A 12705-nucleotide genomic window follows, 5' to 3' on the forward strand; every position below is an offset into this window, starting at 1 on the left:
TGAAGTCAAAAAAGGGTAATTTAAACTGAAGGAGATTATGATTGATAAACATTATGTGCATGAAAACATTACAAATTTGCTAATTGTCCATGGAATATTTTATTAGCTTGAAATATACCAAATATCTTGCTGCTAAAACTGAATTCAAGTAGCTTTTTTTTTTTTTTTTTTACTGTTCAGCTGTTAAATACTCACCCTACTGGTTGTATCGGGGAAAAAAGATTCTTTAATAAATGTTTAAAAATTAGGATTTAGAGAAAAACTTGTCTAAAAATGTAAAATGCGATACTTGAACTGGTAAATCTATCCAAGTATTTGCAATTACTTGTTTGACATTTGTAAGTGCGGAAAATAAGAATGTCTTCACAAAGCCTCAGGATCCAAGAATGATCCATTCTTCACCATGTCTAGTCTTGTCCCAAGAAATGAGGGAAGTCAAACAGGTTCTCAAATTTCAATTTTATAAGACAAAGACCATTACACTCCAACCAGCAAGGGAAGAAAACTACTGGCTGCAGCTGTGGATCTCAGTGACCTGGCTAAGAGAAAGCGAGTAAGAACCAATCCAATTCCCTCCAAAATTACCATAGTAGGAATGGATACGTTATTGAATATTTGTACTCTGTTCTGCCTGACATAACTATTGCCAGAATCACAAACTATTGCCGTTACTGTGACTCAGTATTCACTAATATGCCTTAACAAATAAGCATTCCAGTACTTACAGGTATCACTTTTAAGTTACTAAGGGAAAATCCCTCAAATGTCAGTTATGTATCGTGGGACACATTGAACTTCTATTACTGCAAGAACAGAGGAAAAAATGAAAGTGCATTGTCATGTGCCTGCTGTTAATGATCTTGCTGAAAAGACCCAGGAAAGATAAACATTTATTAGATTTATTCATAATGTGCTGTATGTTTTATTTTTTTATATCCCAGATGAGCCTGCCATAATAGTTTACTAACTTCTACTACTATAACTTTTTCTTTTGTTTTCAGATACTGCATTTTTTGTGTCTCTTAGGTAGCTCATTTTCAGTATGTTAAAAACACAGTGATCAATTCTCACTTCAACATCTGTAGCTCTCCACAAGTTAATCAGTGCGTAGTTTAAATAAAAATACTCAGTACTGAGAGTTACTTACAATTTTGTATATTTTATTAACCAAAGTACCATATGAAGCGAAATAAATTACAAAAAATGAAATGAAATCGCTATGGTAATAGGTTTAATGCATGAACTAAGACAAAATATTAAATATTTGTAAGAAATCAACCCCAAAATAGCAAAATATTTTACTTTAAATTGTAGTTTAAGAAGATAAATCTGATTCCATTCTGTACTTATCCTTCTAAGAGAACAGTATGTTGTATATGTTACTAATATGAACCATTAACTCAAGTCCTTGTTAAATTACACTTTAGTTGGAAAGTTCTGGAACGTCAAACAACATTTCAACCAGAAGGAATTTTATAACAAAAGAACAGAATTAAAACAAATTTAATTATTTTACTTAAATTAAAAATCACAAAAATAAAAATCGCACTCACACAGTAAGTCAGGTGTCTGCCTTAGATGTGGTGAACAAAGCATGGATAGCAACAAAGACTTTTTTGTAACAGCAAATACACTGAACAAACCCAGTGATCACATGCTCACTGCTCTGTTCACAGGAAAACAAACTTGTTATGCTGAATTTTCATTATGCTTAGTTAGTGTATAGACTATGAAAAATTGTACCAAGCAGTAACTTTTTGTGAGGGCGACCATAGTGTTGGGGTCTCCGACAGATATGCAGACTCACAACATAAAATAAAAAGAAAGGGCTCGGTTCTGCAAAATGAGTATCAAAGAAAGGGGAAAAGTGCTTAGGGATTTGCAGCATTGCACTTCAGTCAAGTAACAAAACTCCCACAAAAATATTATTTTCATTTATTAGAATATAATATTTTAATGAGGCCTGAGCCTCAAAGTGCTCTAAGATAAATTAATTCCTGATTCCCAGTGCCATTGTAACCTCTGAACAAATCTAACAGGACAGTCATCTAAAAAAAAATGTTATGTTTCTGTCTGAAGATGTTTTATCCAGCAACATAAGTAACATGAACATAATGAATATTTTCTCTCTTTTTTTCTCTGCTTGGTTGCCTGTGCACGACAATGCTTCATGCAAGTACACCAGGAAACTATGGTAGTAAAACTGCAGTGTGTGCTGGCACGGCACTGAAAAATATTTTAAATTCAAACCTCATCTACCTTAGAAAAAGGTCATAAGAATTGATTTTTCCAGTCAGTTATCTTAATATGAGCAAAACTCCACTCACATAGATATTATTCAGCATCTTTCCAAAGATTATAGTCAGCTGCTCTATGGATAAGTGCTTAAAATTGACCTAAAGACATCACATTGTTCTGAGAAGCTGACCCTGGGTGAAGAGGAAACAGCAGACTCAAGTAGTCACCTTTGTACTGTCCCTTTCCCTTTCGTAACTACCCTGAAGGAGCCAGCTGCGATTTTTTCAATTAAATTAAGCCAGCTTCAGTGCAAGTGAAGAAATACAGGAAAAATGTTCTTTCTGAGGAAGACAAGACTGAACATTTCTTCCCTAGAGAGAGTTAAGACACAGGGTAATAAAATGCTGGATACACCTAAAAAAGTATCTGCCCTGACTTCAGATGAAAAAAAAAAAAAGAGTACAGTGACTGAAAATTAACTTTTTTACTCTTATACAGAATAAAACCAAAACATTTGGAAAGAAAATGCTTGAGAAAACAAAGATGTCTTCTCTAATGAGCAGCACAAGTGTTCCAGTTACCAGGATGTCTGAACTTTACCCAACCAAAGGTTAATTGGCATCTCACCAGACTCCCAAAAAGATGCACCAAATCGGCAACAGCACAGAACAGACTGCTCCCACCTTCCTCCAGACCACAAGTGCTACGATGCAATGCTCCCTCTTACTCTGAGAAGATGATGTTTGGATTGAGATGCTGCACACACTGCTTGGATTTGCCATCTCTGTATCAGCATGCCGTCCTCCTCAGCGCCGTGGAAAAGAAGGTGCTGATGAGTTATGCTTTGCTTGCCCTCTGCCCCTCCATGAAGCCACGTCACTCAGTGAAATGTGCTTTTCTGGGTTTCTTGTGTCAGCCCTAGCAGTTTGAATCTCTCCACTGGAGGAGTGGCAAAGTAGGCTTTTTGCTCCTCCGAATACCTTTCCTTCACTTCAATTATGTCCCTGTAGCGGCCGTCCTGCCAGTGGAAATTAAATTGCTCCAGCAACTCAATTCTTTTTTCCTCTGTGCTCACACAGTCAACAGGGGCAGACTGTTCCAGGAATGGTACCTGAATATCTGGGAACAGGAGGAGACCTCGGATAGCAAACCAACCTCCATACTTGGGATGGATACATACACCATAGATCTTCTGGAAGAAAAGAAGAAGGATCTAGGATGTCTCATTTTGTATCTAGTAATGGTTAGTTGAAAGCATCAAGCTTTGATGCAACTTCTCACACTCCTAGCCCTCTGTCAGAGTGCTATACAGAGAAGAAAGGAAAACTCATTCCTGAATAAGTGGCTCAAAGCACTGCATTTAATTCCCATCTTCCTGTGCCAACACACACGACCCTGTAATGTGGGGAGAGGTCCCTTTCTGAAAATCTAACATAGAAATTAACCACAGTGCACTTTTTTTTCCTATATATAATGCTCCAAGCAACAGGTCTTCTTTTACACTGAAACTTACTCTCCTAAGTAGTTTAATAGATCAAGATATTCTTCTCCACGTATGCATCTCCCTACCACCCTGAAGAATCTTGGAAGCTTCCAATTCTTGTCTGAAACACTTTATGCATCTATACGTGATCTGGTCTTTGTATTTTCCTGCAGGAAGAACTAGTGAGTAAACAATAGTAGCACGATTCATTGATTGCACTTTGGTGGTTCTTCCCACATTGTGTTTTTGCCTCACCTTTTTCCCCCAAGGATCAAGCTTCACATCCTTCCTTTGGTAGTAATATGCAGCTCCAGAAACATGGGCAGCTGTCTGCGCTAAGAACTTGGGCTTTCGGCTTGGCAGAATCTCATAATCAAAGATGACATCCACCTTCTGGTCAGGGAATTTCTGAGAAAATTAAAAACCATCAGCCCAGGCTCATGGAAGAAGACTTGCCACTACAGAAGTGGCACATGTGAAGCCTGCAGATTTCCACATCCTGCTACTGAAATCTACCAGCACGCTTGTGGCCTTGGGTTTTCAAACTATGACTGTAAAGCACTCTACATAGCTACAGGTTGTAATGGCAGAGTCAGAATATGCAAGCAAAGCAGGTCAACAGTCTGTTGCTGCTCTTACCATCATGAATAATGCTCTACCCTTCTGAAGAGCAAGGGCAGGAACCTGGAAGGCTTTGTCTATGGCTCAACCCACCTAATCATATGCCACTATAGTAAAAGGAATTGGTATTTCAGGTTCTTACCTCCTTCACACGTGACAAATGATGAGAAACACACTGATCCACAGGATCCCTGATTATTTTTAACCACTCTTTGTTCACAAAAGGTTTAAGGGCTTTGTCAAACATTGAAGGTGTGCTGAGGACCACGAAGGCCAGTGTGTCATCTGGGTAGGGGAGATGAAAGGCTGGCTGGAGAATAGCGTTGTACCATCCAACCTTTGGCAAAGAAAAACAAATCTCTGTTAAAACAGGGACAGCACTCTTTTTGCTAGTGGGCATGCAAGAATTTAAAAAAGTGGAAAGGCGTGTAGCCACCTTCATTTGCAACGCAGATATGCAACCTGCCTAGTGCCTTCCATGCCAACCAACTTGTTTTGTATACTGGGATTTACAGTTTCTGGAAGCTGTACTGTGAGCTGGAAGTCAGAAATAAGAATCATCCACTGCATTCAGCTCAAGACTGCCCTTTATCCAGCTCTGCTCAGAAACAAGGAAGTACGAGCAACCAGTCTTGAAAAAGCAAATCAGACAGTTTGGTTTAGGTAAAGCTTTTACAGTTTTTCCCAGCTTCGGCCAGAAAGAAACAAGTGCTTCTATTTTGCTCATGTGACAAGTTGCACGGCTTATTTCTTCAGCAGGAAACCTTTATGTGTGGAAATGAAGGACGTGAAGCTCCTAGCAGTGCTAGAATCCCCCAGAGCCGTCAGTGCAGCGCATGGATTGTGAGACAGGCGCATTCTGATATTTGTTTTCAGGGCTGGATGTGTTATAACACCATCCAGAAATGAGGGATCAAGCCAAGGCAGCAGGAAGACAAGACCAGGGGGACAGGGCTCAGACTAGCAACTGCCAAGCACGAGGAGGTAATGGCCAAAAAACCCCACACCCCACTGCTGATGTATTGCACAATAACATCAGCCTTTTTATAGGTTATAATGATTCGCACTCTCCTGGGATGCCATAAAGACCAGGTCTAACACTGAGAGAGATGTCAAGTAATGTAACTCAGAAAATGCAAAATACTGGTCACCTCTAAATATCAGTGAAATGAATCTGAAAATGACTTTACCGGTGACAGTGGCAGCCAGACCTGCCCATATGGAAACACAGCATGAAAACTAAGTTTACTATAAAGATACATTCTTATATCAACCCCCAAGTTTAATCAGTTTTGTGGCTCTTGTTTAAGATGCTGAATTGAGATGTTACACATTACAGAGATGTGAATCTAAGGTTTGCTGATTTCCCGGGTTACATCAGTCAGTACACCTGCTGCATGAGAATTACATCTAGAACAAGATACAGTGCTGTAAGGTTTCCCTCTGGTAGCTATAGTCTTTTTGATCAGGGTTCTGCCCCTAATTCTGCTGCTGTGTTTTAGGAAAGCAGTGTTAAATTCTTCTCCAAATTCTGGAGATTTCTTTCTCTCAGCACCTCATTCCCTTTTACTTTCTGTCAGATCAAGAATGTAGCAGGAAATACAAATATTTCAAGTGACAATACAACATTTCCCAAGGAAGGGAAGGTCATGTTTATAGTAGATTGATTTGTATTTGATATTGCAGGTTGATTTATTGCAGATTGCCTCTTGGGTGGACAAAGAAGGAACCTCTGTGTTTTGGTGGAAACTGAGCATATGCAGGTGGACACAGGGACACTGGAAGAGGGTGCCTCAGTCGCAAGGGAGAGACCCCCTTCAGTGGGCAGAAGGAGCAGAGTGGCAGCAGCAGGCCATTTACAAGCAGATGAGACAGCCTGCACTTCAATACACACGCGTTTCTACGTTTAGATTAAAATTTAAGCTTGCTCAGAGGACTTTGCTCTCTGCCGGTCCAGATGTGTCTTTATTTAACTCTCCTGACCTTATCAGCCTAGGAGCAACGAAAAGGACCCGAGCAGACCTCTAGCTCAGCTGGTGCTCCGCCGGTGCCAAGGCACAGCAATACCCTTCATCTGCTTTACCGGGCAGACCAAACCGATCCCTCGGATGTGCATTAACCCGCGCCAGCAGCAGGGCAGCACGGCTCCTCAGGACCATTTCCAGCCCCAGCCGAGGCCCAGGCCCCGCTCAGCAGAGCAACTAGGCTACGGCCGCCCCGTTCGCCTCCCCCGCGCCCGGAGGAGGGGCCTGTCTGCAGCCCCGCGGTCACTCGCAGGCGGATCGCCGGGCCTGCGGGGGCGGAGCGGCGGCCGCCAAGGCTCGGGGAGGCAGTGCCGCCTGCCGGCGGCCGCGCCAGGAGCACGGCGGGGCCCGCCGCGAGTAGCACGGGGGCTCCTCCTGCCTGCGCAGGCGGCCCGGGCGGAGCTGGAGGCGGGAGCGTGGCGGCACAGCACCGCCAGCACGGGCCCACGGAGGCGAAGCGGCCTCCCGAGCCGCCGGCAGCGCAGCGTGTCCTCCCCCCGCCCTCAGCCGGGGCTGACCGGGGCAGCAAAGGGCCGGCTCTCCCCGGCAACGATCGGCGCCTCGGCCCGGCGCCGCTCCCCTCACCGGCGGCAGAGGTCACCGCCGGCTCCGGGCACCGCCACCGTCCCACGCCCCCGCCAACCCCGGGGAAGGTGACGTCTGACGACGTCACCGCGGGCGACGTCACGGCGAGCCCCCGCGTGGCGCCAGTACCTTGAAGACGTGCATCTCGAAGCCGAAGGGGCCCAGAGTGTCGCGGAGCCCCTGCGCCACGCGCCGCTCCATGCCGCGCGGGGCACCACGGGAGGGGTAGTTTTAACAGCCCTCCCGCGTGCGGCTGCGCGGGGCACCATGGGAAGCACGGCGGGAACCCCCAACCCATCCCGCGTCTCCTAGGAGACAGACCGCCGCGCAAGGCACCCTGGGACTTGTAGTGCGTGCGCCCCCCCCCGGCTCCCGTCCCCCGGGCAGTGTCCGCTGCTCTCCCCGTCCCGGGGCGGCGGGGGGGGGGGGCTCCGGGGGGTCGGCTGCAGAGCAAGACGGCGGAGCGGCGACGTTTGTTGCACTCGTGTTCCCCGGGAGCTGCCGGTGAACTGTCCTGCTGTCCCCGTGTATCCCGCGGTGTGCGGGTGTTTGGGCTGATGATCCCGGTAGAGCCCTGCCGTTTCTAACGGCTGCGTGTGGTTGTGCAGCTCAGGTGGGAAAGGGAAGGACTTCGGTTCCTCAATGCGCGCCCTGGCCGGTTTCCAGTCTCCCGGCTGAGGGAGGTTCAGGGACGCGGCAGGCCCAGGTGGGCTCCTTTCTTCGCAGCCCCCCGGTGATCTCTTGCTTTTGACCTGCCGTGGGTTTGCAGCTTGGCAGACGAGGCCCTGAGGACGCTGCGAGTGAGGAGTGCCTGCCTGGCTCCCAGCGGCCGTGTCACCCCTGCGTGCCTCTCCCACGCAGCGAGGCCACAGCGGAGCTAGCAGCCATCCCAAAACAAGGGGGTTTGAGGGCTCCGGTGAGATCGCCTCTCTGTTAGGAGCAAGTTTTCCTAGCAGAGCTGCACAGTGTGCCCATCCGCGCTACACCACTCTGTATTGTGCATACTTTTCTTTCATCACACGCTGTTTGAAAGCCCCACCTTCCTGTGTAGGTGAATGCTGCTCACTGCAATCGTTAGCAAGACCAAGACCTCTGTGCTGATAATCCTTTCTCCTTCCCCATCTGAAAGTATGTGTTCTTTGCAGCTTCCCTATTCTCTGCCAATACATTGGCCACATTAGAGACCAAGCCTCAGATTTGGATCTCCTTACCCTAATCTTTATTGCAGCTTAACATAATCTTTATAGTTCTTGTGCAACATTCCCCAGCCGTTAGTCCTGAGTTTTATGAAGTGTCAGGACATCAAATCTGCAAGTTCTTGGGGACAGAACTACTTCAGATATGCAAACTTCTTTCTTTGTGGAGTTCCCTTATATCTTCTAGAACCCCAGGAGTTGTTGCTTATTGTATCTGTGCCCTCTGTAGGAAGAGGGCAGAAGAATCCCATCAGTCTTGTTTAGAATTAAGGTTTGTTCTCTCCAGGCCTCCCTATATTTTCAGCTTCTGAAGCTGAACCAGCCTACTAACTATGTTCTCTCCTGGATTAAGTTATTCTCGTACAAAATCTGGGGTTTCCCATCTGCTTACTCAGTCTGTGAATTGACTAGGAAGCAGGAGAAAGAGCTCCAGCAGGAGCAGATCAATAAGCTAGAAGGTAGTGAAGGTAAATGCACTGGAACTGAAGCACTGACAGATCTCTTACACAGATCACTTCTTGTCTAGGTTGCTCAAGTCGTGTTGAAGAAGCAACAGGCTGTGAGTGTAGCCTGGCACAACATAGCTTCATCTCTGTGCTAAACAAGTGAGCACAGACAAAGGGTTGGATACAAAGCAGAAAGGGCTTTTTTAAATTTCTCACTTATTCCTTTGTCTTCTTTAATGATCTGAAAACCTGAGAAGTACCTTTGCTTCCCAGGAGAGAAAATGGACAGTGGAAAACAAAGTTGAAGTGATTTCCTTGAATGGCCATGACCAACCTTGGTCTAGAGTCAGGTATCCTCACATGGAGTCCTTTGCTGAAACCCTTGTGATGCACAGCTGGCCAAGTTGCCTTTGAGGGAGGTTAGTTCAAATATTTGAATTCTTAATGTGCATCTTGCCTGTTTTTCTGTCTGAATATAGTGGTCCAGGAAGACAGGGTTTCTGTGGTCTGCTGAGCATACAGCATCATGGTGGAGGGGAATTCTTGGGCTACTGCTGTTCTCTGCCTCTGTCAGGGACTGGTACGGGGTGGAACTTTGAAACCATCTTACTGGGTGATCCTTGATCCTATTCTTATCCCTTCTGTCCCAGCAACTGAAGACTGAGGCTGGGACCTTAACACCTCCTGCCTTTTCTGTTTACTATTACAGAGGATGCTTAGTGATTGCAGAACAGCACGCAGAGCGGCTTGGAGGCCTTGCTGAGGAGGACAGAGGAGCTGCAAGGTGAATGCCATAACTAGCAACAGCAAGTGCTTCACCAGCAGTATGGAGATTGCGTGTTCTCATTTGTATCCCGATACCAACAGCCCACAAGAAATAAATGAGATGTCAGTGCTAAGACCTTTGTAGATTCAGGACTGGTGCAGGGGAGGTACTGGAGGAAAAAGGGTAGCTTTTCCCAATTTTTTTAAACAGCAAAAAACTACTGTGACCTTTGCCTTGAGAGAGATGTGGGTGGATATAGTTCTGTAAGGTTTTGCCTGGCAATAGAGATGGAAAATCAGGTGCAGAATGTAGTTTAGCCATGGCCTTTTTCTTGGTCTGTGTGAGGCTAGGTTGCTTTACTGCACAGGACAACAAGAGGAAGAACTATTGAACCAAATGTCTGCAACTGATTAAATCAGCAGAACTGAACTGATTAAATTAGCAGAAGTCAACAGTCAACACTGCAAGGCGGGTTGCTTTAGAGTCATGCCTCTTGCATCCAAAATCTGGCACTGGATGGTTTGATGGCCCGTGGCAGACATACAGTTGGAATGAGCAAACTTTGCTACTGGGATCCATGGAGGAGAGCTGAGTGCTGAAAGTGAAGTATGGAGAGTTTACTGTGAATAGTAGCCAGACTGAAAAATGGTGTTGCTGCCTGCAACAGAGGAAGTATTTTTATTGTAGTACGACTTGAAGGCTTTAATTGAGACAGCCAGTGTGCGAGGTGCTCTGCAGGCAGCTTTCCTGCCTGTGTTTCCTCACAGGCTTGCTGAAACAGCAAGAGGCTTTTCTGTTCCAGTGTTGAATGATGGAGGGCAGTTAGAAAGGTATCTGCAAAATATAAGTGCAGGAAGAGGTAAGTGTTTGTATGTATTCTAACAGGTCCTACTGCAGCCAGAATGAAATCAATAATTTTTTGAGGTGTTGCAGAAGTAGATGACCTTTGCACAACGGAGAATCAGAAAAGACTTGATAGGAGAACAGGGAATGGACAGAGCTGAGGGGTAAGGGCTGAAATGAGAGCAGGGCTAACAACTGGCCTGTATCTTTTGCACCAAGCAGCATGTTACTGTTTTGTGGAAACCTCATGCTGCAGGAGGATACTTGCATAGCCAGGACTTGTAATCTACTTCCCAAGGGGAGGTGAAAGCACACTCTCAACTTCTCTGCAGAGTAAGGTGATCACTGTGGGCAAAACACTGCTATTCTGTAGCAAAGCTTTAATTCCTGCTGAGAAGAGCTATTACAAAGAGAGATTACAGATGATGCCAAGTAGGGTGTCATTGTGATCCAGACGAATATGAAGAAACAGAGCATTACCTTTAGTGCTGGAAACATGTTCACCAATGGTGGCATGTTATATGTCCAGCTCTCTACTTTTTCTCAGTTGTTCTGGCCTCATCTGGACATGATTTTTCTGCAGGGTTTAATGATGATGTGGTGGATCAGAGGCTGCCTCTGGGAAATGCTTGGAAGTGATTGTCCCCTCTTTCTCAGGTGCTAGATCTGCTGAGCAGCCACAAAGCACAATCTTACAGTTTAGACAAACTCAGGATGGAAATGTGGAGCACCCAGCAGAAGCTTGGCCATGTCAGGTAGAGAAGATACACCTCCAGGGAATTTTGGGGTGTCTGTGCATGCCACATGAAAACTTCTGCAGGGGCAAGTGCAGCTCTTTGGTTTCAAGGGGAGTAACTGCCTGGGAGCTGCAGGAATGTGTCACAGGAGGGTGCTGCTGGCTGGTGGGTGTTCAGTGCTCCAACAGCTGCCTCTCACAGGGGCTGGATTGCCAAACTCAGAGATGCGGGGGACTGATCTCTCATCTTGGTGTTCTTGTTTGCTAGCTGTCCTTTGTGCTTGCCTAGATAGAGTATTTGTCTTGTGGGGCACAGTTCATCTCCATGGCTATTATGGTACTGGTTTTACTGATGCTGGAGGTAGTAGATTTGTCAGCTTTGTGAGGTGAGGTCTTCTGTTTAAATCCTGAATTGGCAAAGCTTGAAGCGGGTATGGCTTAAGTGTCTGCCCTTTCCTGGAGAGGACTTCTGGCTACGTGCAGGCAAGGTGTTCAGTCCTTCTGAGGCAGCTAATGAAGGGGCTGAAATAGCAGCCTCTGTTACGGAGACTTCTGTATCCTGAGAGTTAGCACCTTCAGCTTATTCAATGTGGGCGTTGAGAATTGGTACTTGCTGTTCCCTTCCCAGCTGTCCTTGGAGCTGAGCTGGCAGGGTCTGAGTTAGCTCATGGCTTCCCTGAGCCATCTCATCCACCTTGTTTAATCGGGAGTGTTCCTGTCTCCTACCCAAGCCCTCTGTCAGGGCAGCGGTGGACTCCACATGCTCTCCTGGTTGCATTGGACAGTATCTTGCTTTTTGCTGAAATGACTGGAAATGATAATCAGTGCCTCCAAGAAGAGGTGCTCATTTGAATTGCCTAAGCTCTAATTCTTTCCCAGCTTCCCCAGATGCCCTCATTTTCCTTTCTCATCATGCTCGGCTGGTGGGATCTAGCTTTCCTTGTGCCTTTAACCTCCACTAGCTTGGCCCTTGCTCTCCCCTCACCCCTACCCCAGGGGTCTGACCTGGTCCCTGGAGAGAAATGAGTGGCATCGGAGCTTCCTTGTCGAGGATCCTTAGATCTTTCTGGCTCTGTTTAATTGTATCCTCTGTCCAACCCCAGCTGCCCTCGGACAGCTGCCAAATGTCCTAACTGTCACAGGTTGTCAGATGGGCTACAGCATGATTTAGTGTCACCATAAAGTATTCATACAGAAAGGATCTTTCATTCTCTGTGTTCTCCAGAACAGTAAATAAGTATCACCAAGACACAATGTTGTACTGCTTATAACATAAGGGACTTTCTTTCTGCTTTCCATCCACAGCTCTTGAAACCTTTTTCTGACCCTGTTAAAGAACTATTGCTCTGCATTAGGTAGGAAATCGAGAGAGATGCTCACACAAATTATTTGAAGACTCATGGCCATTTGGTAACTGAAATGGAGTTAAGGGGTATCTTAATTCCTTGTCTGTTTTTCTGATCTTTCTCCCTCTTGACCATAAGCATATTAATGTCTGTCTATATTAGTGGGGAAGTATTGGTGGACACTGAGTGTGGAGATCAACGTAGCTCTGTTCTTAGGTTTTCTTTGATAAAGGATATTGTATCAACTTGGTGAGATGTTTTCAATAACGGAACTTCATAGCAGTTCTCCTGTAATTAAATATCGATTCCCTATTTCTTTCTATAAAAGCCTAAGGCCTTCCCTTATTATGTCACTCTCCCACCTATTGTCAAGCTCTGATTTCATTTCATCTGTGCTGTCAACATCAGCTTAAAATGTTCC

General features: G+C 45.6%; 1 protein-coding gene across 2 annotated transcripts; it reads right to left on the reverse strand.

Moving 5' to 3' along the window:
* Positions 1–1183: 1183 nt before the first annotated feature.
* On the reverse strand, positions 1184–7218 carry MMACHC (metabolism of cobalamin associated C). 2 transcript variants are annotated; one of them, XM_075759548.1, is made up of 4 exons: positions 7081–7218; positions 4485–4679; positions 3977–4129; positions 1184–3430 (listed from the first exon to the last, which is right to left on the reverse strand). In XM_075759548.1, exons 1-4 carry the CDS (start codon positions 7150–7152, stop codon positions 3119–3121), a joined length of 732 nt encoding a protein of 243 aa, XP_075615663.1. In that variant the 5' UTR covers positions 7153–7218; the 3' UTR covers positions 1184–3118. The 2 variants fall into 2 exon arrangements, with proteins under 2 accessions (XP_075615663.1, XP_010296436.2); XM_010298134.2 differs by lacking the exon at positions 7081–7218 and having other exon boundaries at positions 1216–3430; positions 4485–4957.
* Between the last annotated feature and the right edge of the window lie 5487 nt (positions 7219–12705).

This window comes from Balearica regulorum, chromosome 8 (assembly GCF_011004875.1).
Source record: "Balearica regulorum gibbericeps isolate bBalReg1 chromosome 8, bBalReg1.pri, whole genome shotgun sequence".
Classification (NCBI taxonomy): domain Eukaryota; kingdom Metazoa; phylum Chordata; class Aves; order Gruiformes; family Gruidae; genus Balearica; species Balearica regulorum.

What these genes read in the sequence shown, in the direction of transcription:
- MMACHC (XM_010298134.2), bottom strand. Translation starts at nt 4,784, where the DNA reads ATGAAGGTGGCTACACGCCTTTCCACTTTTTTAAATTCTTGCATGCCC. An exon ending in ATTTGTCACGTGTGAAGGAG is followed by an intron (nt 4,130 to 4,484) that starts GTAAGAACCTGA and finishes TAATTTTCTCAG; the next exon opens with AAATTCCCTGACCAGAAGGT. An exon ending in TTGATCCTTGGGGGAAAAAG is followed by an intron (nt 3,431 to 3,976) that starts GTGAGGCAAAAA and finishes CTTTTCTTCCAG; the next exon opens with AAGATCTATGGTGTATGTAT.